The sequence below is a fragment of the Plectropomus leopardus genome, chromosome 3 (genome assembly GCF_026936395.1).
Source record: "Plectropomus leopardus strain MGB_pleo_1.0 chromosome 3, ASM2693639v1, whole genome shotgun sequence".
NCBI lineage: Eukaryota > Metazoa > Chordata > Actinopteri > Perciformes > Serranidae > Plectropomus > Plectropomus leopardus.
The window spans coordinates 33,474,766-33,500,065 of NC_142178.1; the positions used below are offsets into that span (position 1 = coordinate 33,474,766).

The 25,300-nt window shown below is 39.3% G+C and overlaps 4 protein-coding genes across 7 annotated transcripts; 2 read left to right on the plus strand and 2 right to left on the minus strand.

Annotated features, from left to right (window-relative positions):
- The first annotated feature begins 161 nt into the window (after window positions 1-161).
- Window positions 162-3,392, plus strand: acp5a (acid phosphatase 5, tartrate resistant a). 2 transcript variants are annotated; one of them, XM_088073832.1, is made up of 7 exons: window positions 162-305; window positions 428-518; window positions 603-834; window positions 1,097-1,296; window positions 1,404-1,528; window positions 2,475-2,820; window positions 2,956-3,392. In XM_088073832.1, the coding sequence occupies exons 3-7, from the start codon at window positions 732-734 to the stop codon at window positions 3,193-3,195; spliced, it is 1,014 nt and encodes a 337-aa protein (XP_087929958.1). In that variant the 5' UTR covers window positions 162-305; window positions 428-518; window positions 603-731; the 3' UTR covers window positions 3,196-3,392. The 2 variants fall into 2 exon arrangements, with proteins under 2 accessions (XP_087929958.1, XP_042341904.2); XM_042485970.2 differs by lacking the exon at window positions 603-834 and having other exon boundaries at window positions 163-305.
- Window positions 3,393-3,516: 124 nt separating this feature from the next.
- On the plus strand, window positions 3,517-18,679 carry syce2 (synaptonemal complex central element protein 2). 3 transcript variants are annotated; one of them, XM_088073853.1, is made up of 8 exons: window positions 3,517-4,755; window positions 6,496-6,608; window positions 14,883-15,057; window positions 15,180-15,367; window positions 16,096-16,192; window positions 17,038-17,117; window positions 17,861-17,975; window positions 18,207-18,679. In XM_088073853.1, the coding sequence occupies exons 5-8, from the start codon at window positions 16,139-16,141 to the stop codon at window positions 18,408-18,410; spliced, it is 453 nt and encodes a 150-aa protein (XP_087929979.1). In that variant the 5' UTR covers window positions 3,517-4,755; window positions 6,496-6,608; window positions 14,883-15,057; window positions 15,180-15,367; window positions 16,096-16,138; the 3' UTR covers window positions 18,411-18,679. The 3 variants fall into 3 exon arrangements, with proteins under 3 accessions (XP_087929979.1, XP_087929976.1, XP_042341158.2); XM_088073850.1 differs by lacking the exon at window positions 15,180-15,367; XM_042485224.2 differs by lacking the exons at window positions 3,517-4,755; window positions 6,496-6,608; window positions 14,883-15,057; window positions 15,180-15,367 and adding an exon at window positions 15,530-15,805.
- Window positions 9,868-13,615, minus strand: LOC148190039 (uncharacterized). Its single transcript, XM_088073844.1, has 3 exons — window positions 13,448-13,615; window positions 13,029-13,347; window positions 9,868-11,743 (listed from the first exon to the last, which is right to left on the minus strand). The coding sequence occupies exons 2-3, from the start codon at window positions 13,243-13,245 to the stop codon at window positions 11,463-11,465; spliced, it is 498 nt and encodes a 165-aa protein (XP_087929970.1). The 5' UTR covers window positions 13,246-13,347; window positions 13,448-13,615; the 3' UTR covers window positions 9,868-11,462.
- A 369-nt stretch (window positions 18,680-19,048) lies between the features above and the next one.
- Window positions 19,049-24,883, minus strand: gcdha (glutaryl-CoA dehydrogenase a). Its single transcript, XM_042485221.2, has 12 exons — window positions 24,532-24,883; window positions 23,966-24,075; window positions 23,754-23,786; window positions 23,497-23,637; window positions 22,851-22,913; window positions 22,526-22,696; window positions 22,308-22,437; window positions 21,830-22,046; window positions 21,082-21,185; window positions 20,753-20,878; window positions 20,471-20,631; window positions 19,049-19,566 (listed from the first exon to the last, which is right to left on the minus strand). The coding sequence occupies exons 2-12, from the start codon at window positions 24,066-24,068 to the stop codon at window positions 19,493-19,495; spliced, it is 1,323 nt and encodes a 440-aa protein (XP_042341155.1). The 5' UTR covers window positions 24,069-24,075; window positions 24,532-24,883; the 3' UTR covers window positions 19,049-19,492.
- Window positions 24,884-25,300: the final 417 nt, after the last annotated feature.

The window sequence follows — 25,300 nt, forward strand, 5'->3', positions numbered from 1 at the left end:
ACACTGAACAGCTTTGTTTTCTTTCTGGTGAAAGCGGATGAAGGCGTTTCTTTTCTGCAAGAAGAGTTTCTTATTTAAAGAAGCAGAGGTGCAATGCTTTGTTTTGAATCTGTGACCTTTGACCCTCTCAGCCTCATGGACACGGCTGCTTTGATTAGCTTCTCTTAGCTGCAGCTGGGACATGTCTGCTTCAGGCTGCAGCCAATCACATGCCACCTTTAGGCATAAAAGCAAAGATCAGGTTTAGAGAAGCAGGAAGGAGTGAGGAAGCGTGGGCTCACATGGTCGCTGCAGCTGCAGCTGTGGTTTGTTTCTTCACTTGTGTTGAGTTTCATTTGTGGTCATGGCCAGTGACTTGTTCTCCATTTCAGCAAAGTTTAGTTCCGCTGCTAACTGTTGATCTGATTGTTTTATTCTGTCTTTAAAGATGGCACTGACACTGGCTTCCATCTTAATTGCTGCCATTCCTGTGGCCTACTGCTATCCCACTGCCTTCGAGGACCTGAGGGCGACGAGCAGTAAGTTCCTCTTCACACAGACTTTATCATAATCAACTTTATATTAGTGTGAGAGTCCATATAATTTTTTCCATATAATTTCAGAAATTCATGATTCAAGAGTTGAGCCTGAGCCACAAACTGTTATTTTTAATCTTCCTGAGACGTCAGATAACTTCACATCGACTCAAAGACGACTCATCAACTTTCATGTCGGCTTAGAAGTGCTTACTAATGTTGTTGAAGGGTAGAAGCTTCCCGAAAGTTAAAGTGTGGCTTGATGATCTCGTCAGTACTCTTGAGCTGGAGAGGATAAGATGTATATCAGAAATAGCAGGTGAAATTATTTGATGCCATCTGGTGACCTTTATTTGTTTTGTTTTGTTTCCCTTTTTTCTTTTCTTTTTTAAAGATCCTAATTCTGAAGAAGAGTGGTGTCTGTACTAGTTATGTAAAAGCACTAATTATATTCATCAATAATTTCTATGTTTGTGTATATTTGCTTACAATTTGTGCAAATGAACCCCTCTCAATAAAATGCTTCAAACAAAGATATTTTTTTTTTGTTGTTGTTTTGTTTTTTGTTTTTTTTATTACAGCAAACCGAACCTCCATCAAGTTTCTGGCTGTAGGAGACTGGGGTGGGGTACCGTATCCCCCTTACATCACCGCGGTGCAGAAGGCTACGGCTCGGGAAATGAGTAAAGTAGCAGAGCAGATGGGAGCTGACTTTGTTCTGGCCCTTGGCGATAACTTCTACTACAAAGGTGTGGACAGCGTAGATTCTCCTCGCTTTCAGGTCAGTCGAGTGATATCTGATATCTTCTGACATGATGCTTTTATCTCAAAATCTCTCTAAAACTCCACATTTTGGAGGTAAAATCCTAGTTTCTCTGAACCTACCAGGAAACTTTTGAGTCTGTGTACACTGCAAAGTCTCTCCAAGTCCCCTGGTACGTGCTTGCTGGCAATCATGACCATGCAGGAAATGTCAAAGCTCAGATCGACTACAGCCGCAAATCTAACAGATGGTAAGGGCTAACTTAAAGGGTAACTTAGATTTTTTTTTTTTTTTTTTTTTAATAACTTGGACCCTGTTTTCACGTTTTTATAATTATAGGAACAACATTTTTAATTTGGTCTGGTGTTGAGCGAGAGTGCTGCAGTCAGCTAAACCATCTGCAATATAATCCACTAAAAGTACTTTTTGACACTGATAGGCTGGGCTTATTATTCCAAGTGTAATTTACAGAAAGGATCCCTGATGAGATGGACAAAAATGCCTTTTTGAGTTTTATTTTTTGACTTTTTGTGAAGTGCTTTATGATAAAATTACGGGGTTTTTTTTGTTTTGTTTTGTTTTGGATTCTGGTGGGTTTTATGGTTGTGATTTCAGGGCTGTTACTGGTTAAAGGATTTTACTTTTACCAAAAAGTTCTATCTCTGTAGGGATCTTTTCCAAAATGTTGGACATGTTGATTAATCTGAGCCTGCCAGTGGCAAAACCAAACCTATTCATAGATTTATATTGCAGTTGCTTAATTGCCTGCAAGGAATTCATGTGACCTATTTTGCTGGCTGCAGCAATCTCTAACAATATTGGACCAAAATAAAAATATATCATTCTTACTGGTTGGACACATGCAGCTTCAAATAGCACTTGTGTTCATGACATGGAGAGTCTTAACCATACAAGAATTTCCAATTGGCTGTAAATAACTCATCAGGTGACGTTCACAAGGTCACTAGTTGAACATGACTCAATTTGTGCAAATGAAATGTATTATTGATGATGATAATGGTAATAATTAATAATAAAAAATAAGAATAAATAAAAATATTAATAAAAAAAATTGAATGACAACAAACATGGAAAAATAGGGTCCACGTTTTAAAAAAGTAGCCAAGAGATTTTAAATTGATCTAGAAGTTGTTAAATGATATCAGTGTCACAGTTCTCTACATTGCCATCTTTAGGAAGTTTCCCTCTTACTACTACGAGCTGAACTTCCACATCCCCAACACTGGGAAGACGCTGACCATCATCATGCTCGACACCATAATGCTGTGCGGCAACTCTGACGACTTCCTGGATGAGAAGCCCCGAGGCCCGCTGCGTGCCGTCGATGCCAACCGTCAGCTGACATGGCTGCAGGATCGACTGGCTCGGTCCAAGGCGGACTTCCTGCTGTTGGCGGGACATTACCCGGTGTGGTCGGTGTCCGAACACGGGCCCACGCACTGTCTCCTGCAGAGGCTTCGTCCTCTGCTCATTAAATACAAGGCCACGGCTTACCTCTGCGGTCACGACCACAATCTGCAGGTCAGTTCATGCAAAATGTGAACGCTTTTTTTGGTATAAATGTCAGTCAGCCATTTTCTGTAACCGCCTGTCCTCGTAAGGGTCGCGGGTGGTATAAATGTCTTTGCCTAAAATATTTTTTGTCTCTCCATACAGTACATTGAAGAGTCTGATGTGGGCTACGTGGTGAGCGGTGCCGGAAACTTCCTGGACCCTGATGTCCGTCACTGGAACCATAATCCCAAAGGTTCTGTGAAGTTCTTCACGGGCCAAGCGTCGACACTGGGAGGCTTCGTCCACGCTGAAGTCACAAAGAACCAGATGATCGTGACTTTCTACCAGGCTAAAGGCACTTCTCTCTATCGCACTGTCCTCTCCCAAAGGACCTTTGAGTAGAACCGGCTCATCACAAGAACCATCAAGCTGTTGATTACTCAGTTGGTCTGCAGTGTAGTTTGAAATCAAAGTAATCTGTTTTTAAAGAATAGCATTAATATTTCAAAGCAATTCAACATGCAGTTTTTAAAGGGAATCAACTAGTTTTACATGTAAATTTATTGTACGATAAAAGAATAAATGTGGTTTGTAAAGAATGAGTCGTCAGCTCAGTTAGTCTTGTGACTTGTGCTGCAGTTTCCACCACAGACGTGTATCAAATGATTCGCTCCTCTGCTCAGTTTAAAGCCTGACCTCTTTGAAAAGTGGTTTATGAAGTTCTTTGTCATCTGCACACGCAAGCTCGTAGAGAAAATGAACATGAGGCTTGGGATGATTTAGTTTCTAATGGCAAAACAAGCATTCAATTTGCGTGTCAAACAATTCAAACCAGATAACAGAATCTTTTGTCTAAAATGTAAATTAATCTAAATTTGATAATAGTTTATGATTGCAAACCATTAAGAGCTTTAAATGCTAGGCTAACCAGACTGACTTGGGCCTAGTTTCCAGACATGAGGAGTCCGAGTATGTACTGTTTGTGGTCAGTAGCAATATGTCAGTCTACCACTGTTGCAGATATGATCCGACAAACAGTAACAGCTTTGTTGTTTGTGGTCAGTCAGGTGACTTGTGTTTAACAATCTGTCATGAAGTTTCAGTTCTGCACATCTAAGCCATAAAATTCCCAACACTTGTATATTGTAAGCTTGCCTCAGGTTTTGCAGTAAAACTATTTTAATTATTTTAAATGTTTTACTAGCTGTCAGATGGAAGTTTGAGTTGAATACACAGAATTGCATCACTTAAAATATTCCCAAATAAGGATTATGGCACAAACATATGGTTTAGTTTGCTTTTATTACACAATGAAACATGAATAAAGTGGCCTGATTTCTTTCAAGAAATGCAATGGATGCAACTTTACAAGAAATCACCCCAAAACTTGCATAAATTAGTGAGATTTAGAAGAAAATTTCCTGAAAATTAGCAAAAAAACTAAAGGAAATTACTTGATAAAAGGGCTACATATTGCATAACACAATTATTAAAGTGATAATTCTCTAATTCTTTTTAATTTATTTTCTACAATTCTCTCACATTTTTCTGGTATTTTCTTCATTTGTCACTCTTTAATTTTTGCTATTTGCAGGACATTTCTTGCCATATTGCTCCTTGCCTTTTCTCCATGTTTTTGAGAGAAATCAGAACAATTTGCTTAAAGGTTTAAATGCGTATGGAGGGTGTCGCAGCTCAAGAAAACTTGGCAAAATTACTTAATTGACATTGTGTGTTCTCATTTCACATTTCTCCTCCAGCACCACTTGTCCTCCCCGCTCCAACACAGCTGATTCGAATGATCAGCTGACCATTTAGTTCAGCTGTGTTGCAGCAGGGAGAGATCAAAAACAAACAGGACAAGTTCGACTCAAGAAGCGTTTTGGGAAATCCACCTCGTTTGTGGCCTTATTTTCTTGTGAATTGTGGAAAACCCTGATGCAGACTGAGAGAGGCATAATGGTAGGCGCAAGAGCTTTATTTTATAATCTACTTCTCAGTGCGCACATCGCCATTGCCTTTATTTATAACATTGCAAATGTCTCAAATATACCCAACCCTTAAAGGTCCAGTGTGTAAGATTAGGGTGATTTAATGACATCTAGTGGTAAGTGCAGGTTGCAACCATCTGAAACTTCTCCCAGCTAGAACTTGTTAAATGTTTATTGTTCAGGATGTTTTTTACCAGGAGATGATTTATCCACAGAGGTCTCTTCTGCTCCCAAAACAAACAGACCCCAGGATTAAAAAAGTGATAACAGCACAGAGTAACAGTGAGGGTGACAGTTACAGTACATATTGTACTTGTATGCTATATTGCAGTGTCAGCCTTCATAGTGCCTGTCCAGATGCTGCCTTACTGTGACTGTCATCATCTGTTGATGGCAATGTAAACTACGTTGTCATATTTATTGCTCTCTAAATTATCACAGGACCTATGGAGTTACAGTGGACACTAATCAATCTGCTCTTGTGGAGCTTGAATGTGCACAGGTGCAAGTCATCCTGTGCACAGATTAATGTCTGTTCTTTCACATTTCTGTCATATTGTTTCTGCTTTTATGTGTTTTTTATGTATATACACTTGCTGCAATTCAGATTACCCTCTGAATGATAAATGATGATAAACTTGAATTAATGGAATTGAATAAAGCAAGACATTACGATTCAGTGTTTCTCTAAACTGGTCTCATCAGAGACGAGCTGCTAGCCCAGCTGATCTGTGCTCACAAGTTTTCTCTGATAAGATGAAGATGTTCAGGTTTTAACCATGAGACAAATTAGGTAGGTGTCTTATTCTCAAAATAATCAAAAGAAAATAAAACCCAAGAAGCACTGAAGCAGTTTAACATGAAAAAATAGTAGTTTTACGACACTTTGTCGCAGACGGGCTGCAAACTATAGTACAAAAACATGAATGACTCTATCTAGGGCACTTTTTAGTTTGTCTCTTCTGGGCTACTGTAGTAACATGGCGATGCAACATGGCATACTCTGTGGATAAGGAGTTACTCCCTATGTAGGTATAAAACAGCTCAATCTAAGGTAACAGAAACACAATGATTATTATTTCCAGGTGATTATACAGTAAAGACAATACTTTATTTCATTTGTTCCCATAAATCCTTCAAAATACAACACGCTGGAGCTTAAAAAATATAGGTCAAACTGTGGTTTTAAGCTATATTTGAAGCCCATGTGCAGCGTTTAAGTACTCACATGGTTGGCTGCGGCCCAAGGACAGCAGAGGTCAAGACTTGTCCGTTGCAGGGAACCACCTGGTCTGCCAACAGAGGATTAGGCTGAGTGACAGCAGATTGGCAATGACTGCAACCAGGATAAACTCAGCCAACCAATGACATCACCAACCTGAGAGCAAAGCAGAACAGACGCATTTCTATTTATTCCCCCTCCTTACTGCTGACATGTTGAATTGTTTAGATTTAATGCCTTTGATTTCTGCATTACGCAAGCAAGATTTGTTTGTTTCTTGACTTTTTTCTCTGCATCAAGAAAAGAAATGCATGTGTTTATGTAAAGGAACACTCTATGTGGGTTAATAGGTTCACAAATCCCCACAACATGCTATAATGTCTTAACATATGTCAGGGAATGCTATTCCTTGTGTTTTTTTGGTCCTTGCCACAGTCTGGCATCTAAACAGTTACTGACTCTAAAAGTGTGTTTTCCTGATCCACCTAGGATGAGTTAACAGTCTGCTTGTGTCATGCATTGTCAAACCGAGAGCTGTGAACTGACTCGCTGCCAGTAAGAAGTCGGCCGAGGATAAGGCGTCACCTGAGGGCAAAAGACAGGTAAGGATCACTTAACGCTGACTGACGTAAACTGGCTGCAGAGCAAAAGAAAGCCTCATGTTTGCACGTCATGTCAGACAGACTGATGAGTAGACACAATCTGAATTTTCAGTCACTGCTGGGGTTTACAGCAGAAACAGTTCAAATTCATGCTGCAGGTGGCTGAAGTTAATAGTGAGTTTTGACTCATTGTTTAACTCGAAGCTTTTGGTTCACTCTCACCGCTCTCATCACATTATCAGCTGCAGAAAGCTTGCAAAACTCAAAAAAAAAAACATTACCTGCAAATTACCTGCAAAGTTAGCAACCAGCTGGTGAACATGAGTTTTTAGCAAACTAACAGCCTGATATTTCCCGCAGGAGTTTGTAGAGACCAAAAAAGAGTAATGTGAATATTGGCCCACATTCAGATGCTAATGTTGCTCTTTGTTATTGTGTATTTAAATATGAAAATAGCTGTCTATATACAGTATATTAGATTTTAAAGTAACACAAGAGACCTTACAGAGCTCAAGCTGCCCTAAAAAATGAGGAACAGGCTCGCATGTTGAAACTTACCCAGAGAAATATAAAGAACAAGGTACAGGATGGAGCTGACTCTTACTTACCCAGTTAATTGGCGTGAAACGTAATGGGAGCCATAATCTGATTGTAGTGGATTCGTTGCGGCAAGGACATAACTGGGTATTTTAATCAAGTATTTTGTTTACCCTCTGTGACCAGGTTATCTGCAGCTGTCAGACACTTAAATTTATTGATTTTTAAGACTTTTTAAAGACACTTTTAACCAAATTTAAGGCAGATTGTAACACAAATCATCTTATTCTCTCTCTTTCTCTTTCTTTTTTGTCATTATTGTAATTTAATTGTTATTTACGATATCTATTGCACGTCTGTCCATCCTGGAAGAGGGATCGCTCCTCAGTCGCTCTTCCTGAGGTTTTGACCATTTTTTCCCCGTTAAAGGGTTTTTGGGGGGAGTTTCTCCTTAGACGATGTGAGCCCTCTGTAAACCCCTCTGAGGCAAAATGTGATTTGTGATAATTGGCTTTATGAATAAAATTGACCTGACATGACTTGACTTATTCTTATTAAGGATGCGGGTTAGTGTAAGGGTACATATGTGGATCCATGCAGAGGAAGGTTTTATGTAGGAATATGGTTATTATTTTACCAGCAGGTAAGTGCAGGTATAAAGAAAACAGTATTCGACTTTTTAAGGTCCTGCAGAAACCCTGTATTAATTATTCAGCAGCTATTGCTCCATTGCTTACATATTGTTACAACTATTCAGCATATCTGTGAACTTTTTGTGACCACATTAGCTCTGTGAGCAGATTTCCGCGGTGTCCAAACCCCTCCGCCACAGGTGTAATTTCAGTTGCTGCCTGCCAGATATTCATGTGTACCAACCTGCCACCAAATGTCCAAAACTGCAGCGCAGTAATCCTGCACTCACATGTCCCAGACAACTGCTAACCCTAAAATGACTCCATATTAACGTGATGTTCTCATTTCTCTGGTGATAATTTGCTCGTTATTTTAATTCCAATGATGTAAATATGTGCAGGTACGTCCCGAGCTTTGCTTTGACCTAAATCACAAAAAAATCATTTACAAACACGGACACACTACAGGATTTTTCTCACCAGAGGAAAATGTTGGCACTGTACATTTCTGCAAACCACATGTACATTGCATTTGTATGTTTCATATGTATATTATCTACATTTTTAAAGTGACGTAATGTGTAAGACTTTGTCATTGGGAGGAGGAGGGGGTAATGGATGATGTGTTACCATGGTGACACACCTGCCAAATACCTACCAAACCGCAGACCAACAACCAAACCAGTTCAACCATTTTTTAACCAATTTTCTTGTACTTTTTTTTTCAAATTTCTTCCTTATTTTTGGGTAATTTCTTCTTAGATTACTCGTTGCCTTTTCCCATGTTTTTAAAAGAAATCAGTTTTCTTGGGTTCCAAAGGGTTCAAACTGACGGGGCATTTTGCAAAGTAGAAATGAAACACTGCAGTCAAAGTGTGACACAGAGGGTCTGCAGCCTTCTGGTGAATTTGCTCACAAACTGACCTTCTTTATTGGCTCCACCTTCAGCCCCGACCCCCTTTCACCACTTAAAGATCTCCGGCTCATCTCCTGCAGTGTCAGAGCACTGAGATCTCCTGCCTTAGGAAAGAAGATTAGCAAACCTTCTGTCTTTCCTCAGGTCAGAACTGAAAAAGCCAAAGTTGCATTTAAATTCTAGCATGTTTGCCTGTTAGAGACAATAATTTTCATCTATCTGCAGCACAGTGCTGTTGTTCCCCTCTGCTGTCCCACTTAACACTCCTCCCTCTTCAAATTGTTAGCTGTCTCTGCACCGTGCAGCCCCGATCCAGTGAACTCTGCCACACAGGCCGAAAAACAATTTAAGTTTCAGGAGTTCGCCCCCTTGGACCGGGCTGCTGCTGCTGCTATGCGATTATCTAATTCCACGGCTCAAAAGTAATAAAAGGACGCTGTATTAAAGGCTAAGCTGCTCATCTAATCTTCTCTCCCTAATCTCCATCCCTCACTGAATAGGAGCACTGCCGGTTTCACAGATGGAACGAGCAATATTAACTCACTGACAGATCCCCAAAATAATTAAATATAGAAAAGATAATGTTAATATTTGATGTTTGTTCAGAGACTCACAGGAAAGGTGGAATAATCTCCTTTTAGTTTCGGGTGCAAACAGAGGGTAAATGAGAAATGAATGAAACTGCTGATACAGCGCAAATTCGTGTGATGTCACAGCCTTCATGGACTTTTAATATCCTGGGATTTCTGCATCGCAGCCAAAATCCTGCTCAAAATAAACCCTGAAATCTGTGGGGGTTTTTTCAGAGTTGTGTAACAGTGCGTGTGTGTTTTTTGTTGCCAACAAGCAAAACTAGAGAGATGCATGACTTCTGCAGCTGCATCCTAAACACACGACTTGTGTGAATCATATATTACACTTACCAATCAAATTAATTATGGTTATTGTTACTTTACCGAATTAGAAAAGAGCAGATGATCACTCTTTTCCTGCAGCTTCCATTTTAACTAATCTACACTATACATACTGTGCCTGTCTTTAAACTGAATCACACAGTTACGTTAACGCGCTCACCTTAACTAATTGAATTAACTTCACCCTATTAGTTAATAGGCGGATTCTCCTGAGGGCCAGAGATATATTTAGTACCGGAATAAGACTGACACACAAGTAATGACAAACTTTATCTTAGTGGACACAAGTATTCACATTTATTTGACACGAGAAGTCGCTTGGCTCTCCTGAAATGTGCACGCTGCTCTCTTTATCATTTCTCTTCAGGTGTTCATAAAACACAATAATCTGAAAGTACAAATATATTTATGATACATTTGAAAGGGATAGTTCGCCCCCCCAAAAATCAAAAATACACCTTTTTTTTATACCTGTAGAGCTATTTATCAGCCCACACTGTTTTCGTGTCAGTTGCCGAGTGTTGGAGATATCAGCCGTTGAGATGTCTGCCTTCTCTCCGATATAATCAAACTAGATGGCACTCGGCTTGTGGTGCTCAAAGCCGCAAAAAAATACATTTGAAAAACTCAACAGCGACGCCTCTCTACAGAAACCATGGCTCCTTTACTCAAAATAATCCACAGACCAGGTTGTAAGCAGTTTCATGTAGGAACTATTTTCTTTTGACGAACCACACCTGCCAAACATATCACCGTGCAGAAGGAAGAGTGCATCTACTCGTGGACGAGAGGCTTGGGCTGGTGTGAGATGTAAACGTTAATGGCGTCCGCCTCAGCTGAGGTGTAACGTTAGCTAGCTCAGTGGTGCCAGCAGTAAAATCACACTTCCTTCTGCGCTGTGATACGGTTGGCGGGTGTAGTTCGGAGGAAGAAAATAGTTCCTGCATCAAACTGCTCACTCACAACAAGCTCTGTGGATTATCTTGAGAAAAAAAGGTCATGGTCTTTGGAAAGAGACATTGCTGTTAAGTTTTTCATTTTTTTCAAAAAAAATCTTATATCTTTAATTTTTTCAAATTTGTTTTTCAATTCCTTTTTTTGTTTCAATTTTTTTTGCCATTTGAGCACGACAAACCGAGTGCCATATAGTATACTGGAGAACAGACGTCTCTACGGCCGATATCTCCAACACTTTGCAACTCACATCAAAACAGTCTAGACTGATAAACAGCACACGAAGTAGAAGGAAAAATATGTATTTTTGATTATGGGGTAACTGTCCCTTTAAGATCTGATTTTGGCTGCATCTGTAATTCACTGCAGTTAAAGATTGTTCACAGCCAAAAATCAACTTTTTCTAAATAAATGAATAATTATAAATGGATTATGTCATGTTGAACATGGTCACAAACTCCTTATAGCTCCTTCTGAAGTTTGTCGAATGAAGCAAAGATCCTACATGAAAACAAACGTAACAGCATGGACTGATGTGAGAGGTGAGCCTGGCAGGAGAAGGTAAAGAGTCATGATGCTAACTTGGCACAAATCCACAGGGAAAGTGAACAAGTGAAAGCCGTCCCACTTTTATTGTGTCCGAGGCTCTGATCAATAGAAAATCAGCTGTTTGGTTCCATCTTCAGATCAAAAGTAAATCCAAATAGCTGCTTGCGTATGAGTCAGATGTGAAAAACATCAGAAGTCTTAATGCAGATCTGGATTTGTGACACTTCCTAGAAATTGATAAACTGTTTCCTTTATAAAATAGTTTGGGTGTTTCAGAGGTGAAAACATGGAGCTAAGGACACTCAGCTAAAGGAATAACGTGTGAAAATCGTCTTGGATCCTTTATGTTGCCTCATGCGTTGCTCTCCTTGGGGATCGGCTGATTGTAGGACGGGCTGTTGGAGCTGACCGGGTTGGGGAAAAATGAAGGGATGTACGGGATGACGGCCATCAGAGGACTGGTTAGCGGGCTCTCGTTTGAGGGAGGGATGGGGATGATGATGTCGTCCTGATCCCACACGTGGAAGGCATTCGGGTGGGAGTGGCTGAGGGCAGGTGGGATGTGCGACGGGCTGACTCCCTCCACCTCTCCGTCTTTTTTCAGATCCTCGTGGACCGGGCCCAGCAAACAGTCTGCAGACAAATAAAACAGGCGGATTGAGACTTGTGTTACATAATATTTTATTTCCAAAATGTCCCTTCCATATTTTGGTTCGATACCACACATAGCTGTTTGTCAAAGTACTGAGTACTAATGTTTTTATCTCCAAGAGAAATTAGTTTGAAAAGACTTTGAGTTCATTCATTTTTTTGCAGAAATATCTGTTTTAAAGACAAACAAGAACCTTATTCACCTTTATTTATACTTTTTGAAAAAGTTGTTCATATTGAGCAACATGAATGGTGCAAAACAAAAAAGAAAACAATTCTACATAACAAAAACACTACGTATTAAATAGTAGCTCATGTCAAATTTTGAACAAAACATGCAATTCGTTTTAAAGGTGAATTAGTGAATCAGTGTTTGATTTGGCGTGTGTATATATTTAAAAGTCTTGCACTGAATGCCGTGCATCAGCTTAACTGCAACTTCTTTTATATAACTTCTCCCTCTTTATAGGTTTACTTTTAGTTCATTTAATCTATTTATTTATTTATTCATTTTACTTTTGCCATTGTATTGCTTTTATTGATTTATATAATATTGTCTCATTCTTATTTTTATCTATTAATATTAACATTTTGTATGTTGCATTTTACATTATTTTTGTCTTTCTCTTGTTTTAACTTGATCCTTTCTTTACTTTGTTTTTTAAAATGTGCTAAATGAATAAAATTATTATTATTACACTTGTCTAATTAAGTCAAAATTCACAGTACAGATATCCCAATGTGTGAACACACCTCTCATAATATTAGAGAAATAGAGGAGCCAATCAAACTAACACCTACATCACAGTTCAAAAAATGAATTAAAACCAGTTTTGCTATCACTCACTCCAAACTGCATCAACACATTTTCTACTAAAGCTGCACAATATTGTACAAAAACAACAATATTTCCATTATTTTTAATGATTTTTGCATTTCATTTAAATAGAAAAGACAAAAATATGATGTTGATGTCATTTTTGTTGGGGTGTGTACCAAACAAGTCTGTTCCCACTGTGTGTGAAATACGACCTGTAGACCCGGGCATCACTGTGACACCACAAGTCTTCTTTTATATTGGCGGTTTACATATTGCACTTTTGTAAAACTGAGAATATTTCGATTAATTGTGCAGCTTTCACTTGTAGCTTATTTGTTGTCATAAAGTATCGACGTCGCTATGATGTATGAGAATAGACTGTTGAACTTACAGATAAAGGGGAGATCTGGTATATTAATAATATTTCAGCTAACATGAGACATCTACCTGTTATATCCAGCATGAGGTCTTTGATGAGGTGACCCACGATGGCGTAAGCCACAGCAACGACGACCAGAGCGGCCACCAGCAGGTAGAGGACAGATTTAGGCAGCTGGATGATGTCCCTGGATGGAGGCGTGTACTCTTTGTACAGAGGCTCCACATTTTGGACCAAGTACTGCAAAGAAAATCCGCTTTTGTCCGTGTTGTTAAAGTTGTCCATAGTCCCGGAGTTGGAGCTTCCACTTCCTCCAATGACTTATTTCATTATATTCAAAGTATTTTTTTCCCAGTTTGATTCATCCACTTGCTGAGGTGTCACTCCCTAAAATGCAGAGAGGCAAAGTTTACAATTTAAAAATAAAGTAATTGTATTGAAGCTACTTAACTGACATGAAAATAGGCCAGAGAATAAATTCACCCACCTGTTAAGACCAAGTTTTTGCAGTTTGTTGATTAAACACATTCAGATCTTTGCAGTGCCATTTCAATAACATGTTTAACTTCTAATTATCGATATGATTAGCGTCAGGTCATCCTCCACCAGCCGTCAGGACACTTCAGACACCCTCTGTGCCTCTCTGCTGTGGGCTGCACACTGAAATAATCCACACTGTGGGCGGTGACACACACACACACACACACACACACACACACACACACACACACACACACAGAGCGAGAGAGAGAGAGAGAGAGGAAGGGAGGGAGGGATTACACTTACAATCACAGCAACGATCAATCAGTCTCTCATCCCAGACCCATCCCTCACAGATTATTTAATCCACAACAATCTGGGTAAGAGCGCCCTCCCCTTTAATGCTCACACACACACAGATTTACAAAGAAAAATACTCTTTACTAAGAATATAACAACAGATAAAATAAAAATATATAAGAAAATAAAATCCTTTAGATTTCCTGACTGGAGAAATTGAAATTAAATCACAGCCTACTTCCGGATTTGGCTGTGATCTGCTCACTACTGTTCACATAATCTCTCGCTGGTCTCTGTAAAAACATGATAAATCAGGTTTTCTTTATCTTTATCCTTTCTGTCTTTATTTTTAACTACATGGATGCAATTTTACTTCAGTTTTTGTATTTTCTTTTACTTTGCAGCTACCTGACCTAATCTGACAAAATTATTTTTGAATTAAAAATACATAAGGGACTGTTCTTTATTAATTAGACAAAAGGGGTGACTGCAATTTGTTTTGTTGTTGTTGTTGTTGTTGTTGTTGTTGTTGTTGTTGTTGTTGTTATTTTGACCCTCCCCGCAGCTTCAAATACTTTTATTCAGCCTTTCTGAGTGCAAAAGCACAACCCTTCCTCCATTGTAAATTAGCTATCAGATTATAAAGCCGACCCTGTGGTGTTTGAAAGCAAACAGTTAAAGACGAAATCCTGGAGTTGAAAAAAGCCTGGATTTTTCACTCTAAGTTTCTAACAAATCTAACAGTTTTGGTAAAATTTTAAATGAGATATAGAAAAAAGTGATTTTGACAACATATCACTATTAACCAACTCAGATTTGGTTATATTTTTCTTTTCTGATGGAAGCATTTTGTAGTACACATGTCCAAAGATTTCTGTTTTCACACCTTTAGGCTATGTTTATTAGGGGGTTTTTTTAGTATTTGTTTCCTTTAAAAATCCCTGGTAATTTTTTTACAAAATACAGACAATTTAAATTTGTATCCTCTTATCTAAAATAATATATAAAATTTAAAAAGCACATGTCCCTCCACAGTGTTTAAAAAAATATCTGACATTTTTTGCACTGTTTGGGGTGATAGGGGGGTATGTCCATTTATGTGCTTATTATCTATGTTCCTTTTTGTGTGTGTGCTTTTCCAGGTGCCACCCTTCCCACATCCTCATGGTGCAGTTGGTGTTTGAACACACCTGTGCTTAATCTGATGATTAGGAGAACGCAGTATAAAAGTACTAAAGAAGTAAATGGTTAAAGCCAGCTGGGCAGCATGTTGGACTGAAGACTGAAGCAACTTGAGCTGAGGGCACTGGAGTTAAAGCAAGTAGTTTTTTGTTAACCTTTTTAATACTTTTTTATTCAAAGAAATCAGTTTTTATTTCCTCTTGTGCATTTTCCTTTTTCCTTGCTTATTTGTTTATTTTTACTCCCCCCATCCCCAGAGCCTGATCGGGACGTAACATGCACCAGCCTCTCAGCCCTAATAAATAACGAACAGTCCCTGAAATAAATCTTTTAAAATGTGCTTTATGGGGCAGCACAGTGGGGTGTTTTTATTTATTTATTTAATCGTGACGGAGTATTTTTATAGTGAGGTGGCTATTATTCCCACTAACATACTGCTAACCAGGTGAGGACATTATTTTTTTTTAATCATTTTAACCACACACTGTTGCTATTATAAAATTACATACAGTCTCTGACTTCAACAATATTTAAAAAAAGACAAGAGAAAAAGAAACTAAAAATATAGGACAAGTCATTTCAGCTTTTTCTTAAAATTGACAAAGTAATTATGCAAACATAAACAGGTAATGTTAAATAATGACAGCATATATAAATAGAACATGAATGACCAAAATAAATCATTAATATTTTAAGGTGACAATATTAAAATATGATAACATTAAAATAAAAACGAAATAAAAAGAAGAAAGATACAGAGAGATGAAGATAAAGCTGTTATTCAGTCACACTAGCGGACCAACGGCCAAACTAACGTTAGCCAGCGAGGCGGCACGTTAGCACCTGAGCTAACCGGCTAGTCGGTGCCGAAAGCTAAATGAAGGTAAACATTACACTTACCAAACAGTCCATTACCGGCCCGTAACACTATAAGTACTAATTTACAACGTACTATAACTACATTGCTATATTCATCCCGTGCTTTTAAAGTGTGAAGCTAAAGGTAATGTTACATTTTACAGCCAAAACGGGTTAGCTAAAGGTATCCGTTAGCTATGTTAGCGGAAGCTAGGCTAGCTCTTTGTACTAACATTAAAGTTGCAGTACAAAAGTTACTCAGAAAAGGGTATACGCATTTTTCTCACGAACGTTTTTGTGTTTTTTTTTCAACAGGTATTTAATCCCGATTTAGCCCTGCAGAGACAAACAAACCAAAATGGACTTTTTCTATGATGACCTACCATCCACCTCTCATGAAGATCCGCCGATGGTATGTTCATTTTGTTATAATGTCACACTAAGGAACCATAAGTCACAAAATATGTTATTTTTTGAATGAAAGTACAGCAAGAAGTACTGTGAGGACAATAGTCAGAAGCTGTAGAGCAGTGATACTCAATTTAAGGTCTGTGGGCCAAATCTGAGCTCCCTTTAGTTTGCCGGGTGTCCCCCCAACCATTTTCATATTCACAATATTGAGAAAGTAAGTTCACACTTGGCATTGATTTAGCACTTTTACGATACATACGATGTCAGAGTGCATAAAACGGCATCAAAATAGAGCTTGTTCATCAGAAAAGGACTAGTGGAGGATCTCTTACATGTCCATAAGAAGTCCTAGTTAAGCCCCTAATGGCCTAAAATCCTAGAAACATCCTGAAATCCTGGAAATGACCTAATATCCCAGCAACGTCCTAAAATCCTAGAAACATCCCAAATCCTAAAAAGGTTTTAATACATAGAAATGTCCAAAAATCCTTGAAATATCCTGAAACCCTAAAAACCTCCTAAAATCCAAGAAACATCTTCAAGTCCTAGGATGTCTAAAATCTTGAGACATGGAGCAGCTGTGACTGGGCCCCTAGCCTTTGAGTATCCCTGCTGTAGAGGCATTATTTATGTTTTGTTTCAGCCGTAAAATGTTGTCATGATGAATAAATGGAAAAGTAGAACAAAGTTTGCCCCAACTTAATATTTTGTACTCACAAGATTTAAAAGAATTTTATGCGGACTGTTTTTTGGGATCTGGGAAATTGTTCTTGTACAGTAAATGTTTACCGTCAGCCATCATGTAATGACTTAAGAGTTGTTTTTTTTGTTGTTATGGCAACACAGACAGAAGACAGAGACCACAACTCATCAAGAGGGAAGTCCCCAAGCATCAGTGTGAATGAGTTTAAAGAGCAACATACCAGGTACGCAGCATTACCTACACAGTCCACTCCATTTACTGAAGTGATAATTAATGTTCGATCAAGGCTCTCTAAGGCAATATTTATATTGTGATATGAGTATACAGTATATTGTATTAGATTTTATATCTTGTGTTCTTTTCCTGGTTTTAAAGGCTGCATGTAATTTTCTGAGCTTACAAGACAGTTCTGTTTTTTTTCTGTTATATACCTTCACCTTAGTCATTATATCCTCATCACTGATGATTATTTATCAAAAATGTCAAATATTTTGTGAAAACACAGTCAACCCTTCAACATCATTGCAATATTGATATTGAGGTATATTTTTACGTTTCATTTTCCCCATATTGCCCATCCCTAGTGGGAGATACTTTCAGCAACTTCACAATATGTGGCCTAAAAAATAGCCAGAATTTAGTAAAAAGTTACAAGCAAATCACCTGAAAATAAGCAAAAAAAAATTCCCCTAGTTTTTGATACATTTCCAACATTTCTCCCCTCTTTTTGAATTCTAATGTTCAGGTCATGTTCTTCATTACCTTTTACTAACTTGCAAATTTTCAGACATTTCTTGCCAAGTTGGTAATTGCCTTCTCCCCGTGTTTTTGTAAGAAATCAAACCAACCTGCAGGTTTTAAAAGGTTTCATAGCTTGTCAGAGGCATCTGAACGCAGCACAAGAAAACTGATGTAGAACCAGGTTTTACAGAGTTAGACTTGCATGTATTTCAATTCCTGTTGTAGCTCAAGTATAGATGACATCAGCAGGAGAGCTCAGGAGCTGGTGAAAAGGATTAACGACAGTCGCACCAGTGACCAGAAAGTGTTCGACAGCTTTCAGGAGAAGTCAGTGGAGAAGGTACAAAACTTATTTCACACTTCTGGTCCTATTTTAGAGATTTCATCCATCATACAAATTATTACCAAATACTCCTTTTTGACTTTGATGCTTGAGAGTACAGTCCTGATTGTGGCGGGATACCTGAGGGGTACCTCTGTAGCTCACTGTGTGTCTTGCACCGTCCCTGTCCACAAATAATCGTACCTGGTCGGTGGACTGATTTCTTTTACCTCACCTGTTATTCCCCAGGTGACAGAGATGTGTCAGCAGATGAAGGAGCACATGTACACTTGCTATGAAGAGAACAGTAATGGGATGCAGGAGAAGCTGCAGGAGTTGTCAGAGGTGCTGGGGCAATGCAGTAAACTCTGCAGTGAGCTCTTAGATGCCAGTCAGGCTCTGGAAAGTCTCAGAGGGGGCCTTGCTATTAGTGGGAGACCAGAACCCTTATAATATAGTTATTATTCTGATGTCCCTATATTTTCTTATCTAGTTCAAGTGTTGTTTTATTATTAACATTTAGAATTTAGAATAGTTAACATTGTCCAAATGCTGAGGTCCACTTTTTCCATGAATTCACGCCAGACAGTGTCTTTGTTTTCAGGACTGTAGTTCAGGTGATCACGATTACAGTCAAAGAACACAAAAACAAAAGCTGAATTCTTGTTTTATGTACATTCAATTTTAGTATCTATTAACTTATTAAATAAAAGTACGACTACAAAGAACAGAATTAACCAAATTATTTGTCTCTCAGGTATTAACATTTGACACCAAAACTTAAATATGTCAGCAAAGACATGCAGCTCTTCAGATATGCAGTTCATAAAGGTATATTATGCGGGATTGTCAGTTACTGTTTAACAACACATGTTTGTTGTGAGCACAAAAAATAAGAAAAAAACGAGAAAATCCAGGCAGAGGGCAGAGTCTCTGCAGAAAAATGCATCACAAACTTGTATTGGGTCATAAGTGATGATTGAGAAGCTTACTTTTGTATGAGGCTTTTTTTGCAGAGAAACCCTGCATAGTATTCCTGTAAGACCTGCAGTATTTAACATATTACAATTTAAAATGACAACAGAAGAGAATTTAACTTAAAATGGGTCTGTATTAAGGGATCATCTGTACATACTAAATCTCAGCTACAATCATATCTTCCCACTCACTCAAAGCCATTTATTTACATATTATTAATTATCACAAAATAAACCAGCTTATAATGCCACAACTTTTACATGCCTAGTCAGTGTCTGAAGTACAATTCAAGCATCATAACCGTACAAATGGACCCAATACTAATGTTGATCTTACATGTTCACCGAAGATACCAAAAAGAGGGAGTAATAGAGGGTTTCTATCACTAGTTTAAAACCTATAAATGTAATGAGGTATTTGTAATTCATCCCACCAGGCGGATCTCATGAAGTGAGGTGGATTAAGTGCACTTTTTGTTTCTACATTTGCCCAATGAGGACAAGTAACTCAGCACTAATCGACATCAAGTCCATTTCAAAAAGATGGTGGAGATCTTTTTACTTTCCAACAGTGAAAGACTGCAGTCCAGTGATGGCTCTGCCCAGGATCAAGGCATGAATGTCATGAGTTCCTAAAAACAACAATGAAAAATCACAAAGAAGTTAATTAAAACAGTGTAGTTTATGTATACATATATTTGTTTAACCATATGCTTTGTTTGGATTAATTTAAAAGTGCATTAAGAGTTCTGAAGAATTAACCTCTTAATTAGCATGCGGCTGTAAAACATGCACAGCTGACCTCTAGTGGTGGATGTAGATAGTGGCAGCTAAGGTTTGTAATACTCCCCACTACAATATAGCCCTTTTTACACAAAGGGTTCAGCACTAGGGATGCAAAAAAGACTCTATTACGCTGGCATTGTGTTTTTTTACATAGTATCAAACAATGCGGGCATACTGCATCCCAGTGTGTGATCTTACTTAGCCAAAAGAGGTGTGGCAGGCGTGACCTGTGACACAACAGCCTTTAGTGGGACATATAGCACTCGTCTGCGTTTTCTAAACAATAACAATGGCACTATGTAGTAATAATAATAATAATTTGCTATCCTTGTTAAATGGCGGTTGATCTTCTCCTGTGATCGGAGGGTAAGGGGCATCCCAATTTGAGGACATTTTGGTTGTTGTTCCTCTTATTTTAAGTTAGCAACTTACTGCTGCTTGCTGCTTTTATATCTCCTAATCTTGGGTTGCATATATAATACATCATCAAAACAACACACCTGTCCCATCCTGCTGTCTGTTCCTGATACACAGACGTGGATTCGGTGCTGAAACTAACTCTGTCGGCTTGAAGAAGAGACAGTTCTGTTTTCCCAATTTGATTGTATCTTTTATACAGAATGGCGAGGTGGAATAACAGCACAACATTCACGCCATGAACAGGCAGTATAAAATGGGCCAATGCATTCTTGTGGTACTTTTGATCTTGCTAGAAATGAAGACTAGATGTATCCACGGGTGTGTGCCTACCCTCATATGTGTTGACGGCCTCCAGGTTCATGACGTGACGGATTATGTGGTACTCATCTGCGATGCCGTTTCCTCCCAGCATGTCTCTGGCTTGTCTGGCAATATCCAAAGCCTTGCCACAGCTGTTCCTCTTCAGCATGGAGATCATTTCTGGTGCTGCCCTATTAGGATGAGAACACACACGATAAAGGAAAACTTTCTCTTTTTTTTACGTAGAAGAGAGGACAAGCGGCTAACAAAGGCCAAAACAAACTTGAAAGAAATTTAAATAAAGAGACTTACTTCTTCTCATCAATAAGTCTTCCCAGGGCCAGACATGACTGCAGCCCAATGGTGATCTCTGTCAGCATGTCAGCCATTTTCTTCTGCATCAGCTGGTTTCTGGCCAGCGGCACCCCAAACTGGATCCTGATTGGAGGACAGAAAGACATGAAATCAATCCTTCTCTAAAAATGCTGAGTCTGGCATAACACAGGAAGACTCTCAATAGATACAGTATAGCAGTGGCAACTTTTACACTTTTGTCACCGGAGCTGGATTTTGTTATGCCTGCAAGGTCCTCTGACCTTAACTTCAGGGAACATGCGTACTGCAGACAGAACATCGTGTACCTGTCCAGAGTGTACTGTCGCGCAGCGTGGAAGCAGAACTCTGCAGCTCCCAGAGCTCCCCATGCAATACCATAACGAGCGTTGTTCAGACAGCCAAAGGGACCCTGGCAGAAAAGGTCAACAGCAGAAGAAATGTAAGATATAAGCACACAGTGGCAGTAATGTAATATTATTTGTTTTTTGTTGGACCTAGTCCACACGGAGATGGGTATTTTTTAACAACTGTGTTTTTCTGGTTTTTTTCTTGAAAACTCTTCCATCCCACAAAAACACAACTGTAAAAGCTTAACACAACTGAAGTAAAAAGCATGCCAAACCAACAGGCAGCAGAAGAACCATCAGAAGATGTTTGCCAATCAGCAGTCTAAAAAGCTATTACAGGCAGGCTACCTGTGTAGTGACCTTTGCAGCACATTCTGAAGCCTCTGATCGTCAGTGTAGTGGAGGAGTAACTGTACATTTATGTGAAAACATGTAAAAAGTCCTGTTAACAACACTGAGCTAGCACTGTTTTGTCACATCCACCTTTGCACAGATGTCGCGTCATTTATGACGCCTCACAAAGGAGATAACGGCACGCACTCTGATGCCAAAAACTCTAAAGGTTTTCACCCTGGATGGAATTATACAAAAGATCTGTTTTCAGTGGCACAAAAAGCAGTTTGCAAGAGTAAAACCCACAGAAAGAGCTACCTTTTCAAATGTACCCATGAACGTGTGGACAAGGCCTCATAGAGGAGCCACTTACACCCAGACCGGAGACGTTGGGCAGCAGGTTCTCTTGGGGAACTTCCACTTCATCCATCAGGATCATGCCAGTGGCGGACGCCCTCAGCGAGAACTTGCCCTCAATCTTGGGGGTGGCAAAACCCTTCATCCCACGCTCTAAGATGAACCCCCGCACTTTGTCATCTTCACACTTGGCCCACACCACTGCAATGTCTGCAACGGGAGAGTTTGTGATCCTGGCAGGGGGAGGAGAAAGCACCAAGAAAAACATTAACTGGTGGAGCTGTGAACAATAGTGACAATAGTTTCTAGAGTTCTGTTTTTTTACGGACAAGTGAGGAATTGTTATTTTCTCCCAGGAGCAGGATGGGAAATAATCTCAAAAATGGAATCTACTTGTAGTCTTGCAAATAGTGATGCTACAAGATCTCCAGTCTTTTCAAAGTCCTACAGTCAGCAAAATCAACAATTGTTCATGTAGGTATCCGTCTACCCACCACGTCTTGGCTCCACTGATGCTGAAGGTACCACTGGACGGGTTGTATTTGGCCTTGGTCTCCATACCAGCAGGATCACTGCCATGGTTGGGCTCTGTCAAGCCAAAGCAGCCCAGAATTTCTCCACGAGCTGCGAGACACATGAAAACTCAATCTCATGACTGTCCTTTTGCAATTTTTGAAATATCATACACAAATGCGGAAAGTGTCGCTCTTACCAAGCCGGGGCAGGTACTTCTCCTTCTGGGCCTCTGTGCCGTAAGCATTGATAGGGTGCATGACCAGTGACGACTGGACACTCATGACTGACCGATACCCGCTGTCCACTCTCTCCACCTCTCTGGCAATCAAGCCGTATGCAACGTAACTAGTCCCTGCGCAGCCGTACCCTGCAGGGAAATAAAACAGTTTAAAGTAAGCCTTAGCCGAACATAGAAAACACATTTGTAAGAAATACAACAAAACAGAGATATTGTTCTATAAAATAGGCTTTAATTACTGTGTTATTATATAGGATAAAATTATGATAAAACTGCTGTTTACCTTTAATAGTTGGGCCTAAGACCCCCAAATCTCCCATCTCTGAGACAATCTCACGGTGGAAATCTACATGTTGGGAAAACAGAAACTGACAGTCAGGAACTGAAAATGTAATTTGATATGTTAACAAAAGAAAAGCATATTTAACACTTTGATGACATTTATAGAGAATGTTACCCTAACTTTAAGAATTTATTCTCATAATGTTTTTAGAACCAAAAATTGCAAGCTGGGTTTTTGCTCCCTCAATGTTGTTGTCGCTTAAGTGTCTGGACACTTTTTTTGTGCTCCAACAACCAGAGTTCCCTCCCTTGCTGTATGTAAAGGCGCGGTGTAACACAGTTGAGTTATGTGCTAGCTCATGAAATTGCTAAACGTGGTAAGCAACCCAGGGATGAAGAATTTGTGCGGGCTGGTCGGTGAAATTTGCCAACATCGGCACTTCAGAACCTTTGCAGCCCTCAACGATCGATGTCTCACTAAGTTGGCACTCGGATCATCTAAACTTTGAGCCGCCCTATTGAAGACTATGTATCGACAATAAAAAATTCAGTTCATGTTCTCAGAGCTTGACAAAAGTTCGTCCACATCGTCCCGTACACACATAATTCCTCTGTGTGCTCTGATCATGGAGGTTTGCTTCGCTTACGTTCGTTTCTGTTGGCCATAAGGATGCGGGGCATGAGTTTTTCCTGGCAGTAGTCACGGAAGGAGTCCCGGATCATGATCTCCTCCTCTGTCAGCTGACCCTCCAAATTCAGGGCATCCCGCCAGTCAAACGCCACCTTGGCTGAGGGTCAAAACATGCACACACACGTGTAGCGGTTATGTCACTGTGACATGTGACAACAGAACGTGTGAAGGAATCTGGACAGGCCAGATTTAACTTAATACAACTTCACTTACGTGCCTTCGCCGGCTTTTTGACTTCTTCAGCATCTAAAAAGGAAGAAACATAAAAGCGACTAATTCTTAACAACTTATATCTGTGTTTATTTTTTGTAAGTTCTTTTCCTTATTGGACAAAAATGTAGAGTGTTTCCCACATTATCTCCCTCAAGAATGCAACTCTTAACTTTATGTTACCACTCACATCTATAAGGAGTAAATAAATGTACCTTTGACAGCTGTAGCAGCTGTGCCCTGAGCTCTGCACACAGTGACAGCAGCACATTTTTGGCTGTTGGAGAGCAGGCGAGTGACAGCACCTCTGAGAGCCATGAGTGTACTAATAAGTGAGGAAAAAAAAGAAGAAATATTTATTAAAATAGTATTTAATAACTATAAATGGAGTGAAAGCACATTTGACAGTTAATGACACAATGTTATGCAAAAACGTAGGTTGAGTTGCAAGACCAGTGAAAATCAGGCAAGTTTGTTTCTTTTTTTAGTTAGCAGCAGTGTTTTTATTAGGTCCACACAGTTGTTATGATTAAGGATTATTGTCATGCAGGACAAAAGATAGTGGTTTGGGTATTGATTAGGCACTGGGTTGGCATACTATTTAAAGTGCTCTCAGGAAAAAATATTAAAATAGAGTGTGTTCTGTTTATAGTTTTTGACATTCATTAGCACAACAGCATGTTGTCCCTTAGTCAGTTCAAATACCCTAAATCAACTCATCCATGCAATAGTCAACAAATTACTTTTATTTAGGAAAACAAAACATCCAATTGCACGATACCTTTTGCCTCCCGATAGATTTATCTGATGATCCGATGACTTTTCGACGTTTCTGGGCGCTACAAGAGTTGCTTAAGTAATATTTCGCCGGTTGCGACGTCAGAGGGATACGTAACGTGAAACATGGGAGCTCGTCTCCTCCATATCAGGTGAGGCAAAAGACACTGCAGGCAATGCGCGACCTAATGTTGTGCAACGCGTGTTAGTTATGCAACCAACTTTAGATTGCCTTTAGCAGCGGGAATATATTGACATTAAATAAAGTGTGCGTGGCTGTCGGTTAAGTTTTCTCGATGCTGCTTCTTGCACCGAGTGTAGCGATGTGTTTTAAGTTTTAGTAGCCGTGTGGATTGAATTTGCAACGCGTTTACACACTCAAGATGGCGCATATAGACTGCCGTGTGGCCGGAGGGTGTCGACCCACGCCCTCCCAGCTCATTGGCTGGTAAAATAAGGACCCATGTCGAAAATGTGAGAAGGACAACTTTTGTAAGTGACACTGCAAATGACAACAGGCAAGCACAACAACAGTCATACCTGTGATCTAATGTTTGGGCAAGAGTTATTTCTCTTGATGTGCCAGTGTTGATTTATGTTGATGATACATTTACAAGGTGAAAGGTAGATTTATTATTTTTTCAAACAGTTAAAAAAAAATGAAATTAAGAGATCATAATGATAAAAAATTATCAGAGTTAGAAAATGAGCTATTGCCAAGATGGATTTCTGTAAAAGGAATTTCCTTTGGGTTTTGTTACATTTGGTACATT

What these genes read in the sequence shown, in the direction of transcription:
- acp5a (XM_042485970.2), top strand. Translation starts at nt 210, where the DNA reads ATGCCACCTTTAGGCATAAAAGCAAAGATCAGGTTTAGAGAAGCAGGA. An exon ending in GGACCTGAGGGCGACGAGCA is followed by an intron (nt 519 to 1,096) that starts GTAAGTTCCTCT and finishes TTTTTATTACAG; the next exon opens with CAAACCGAACCTCCATCAAG. An exon ending in GTCACGACCACAATCTGCAG is followed by an intron (nt 2,821 to 2,955) that starts GTCAGTTCATGC and finishes CTCTCCATACAG; the next exon opens with TACATTGAAGAGTCTGATGT.
- LOC148190039 (XM_088073844.1), bottom strand. Translation starts at nt 13,245, where the DNA reads ATGGACAACTTTAACAACACGGACAAAAGCGGATTTTCTTTGCAGTAC. An exon ending in CCTCATGCTGGATATAACAG is followed by an intron (nt 11,744 to 13,028) that starts GTAGATGTCTCA and finishes ATTTGTCTGCAG; the next exon opens with ACTGTTTGCTGGGCCCGGTC.
- syce2 (XM_088073853.1), top strand. Translation starts at nt 16,139, where the DNA reads ATGGACTTTTTCTATGATGACCTACCATCCACCTCTCATGAAGATCCG. An exon ending in CTCATGAAGATCCGCCGATG is followed by an intron (nt 16,193 to 17,037) that starts GTATGTTCATTT and finishes ATGGCAACACAG; the next exon opens with ACAGAAGACAGAGACCACAA. An exon ending in AGGAGAAGTCAGTGGAGAAG is followed by an intron (nt 17,976 to 18,206) that starts GTACAAAACTTA and finishes GTTATTCCCCAG; the next exon opens with GTGACAGAGATGTGTCAGCA.
- gcdha (XM_042485221.2), bottom strand. Translation starts at nt 24,068, where the DNA reads ATGGCTCTCAGAGGTGCTGTCACTCGCCTGCTCTCCAACAGCCAAAAA. An exon ending in CCAACGTCTCCGGTCTGGGT is followed by an intron (nt 21,186 to 21,829) that starts GTAAGTGGCTCC and finishes CTTTTCTGCCAG; the next exon opens with GGTCCCTTTGGCTGTCTGAA. An exon ending in CGACAGTACACTCTGGACAG is followed by an intron (nt 20,879 to 21,081) that starts GTACACGATGTT and finishes TCCTCCAATCAG; the next exon opens with GATCCAGTTTGGGGTGCCGC.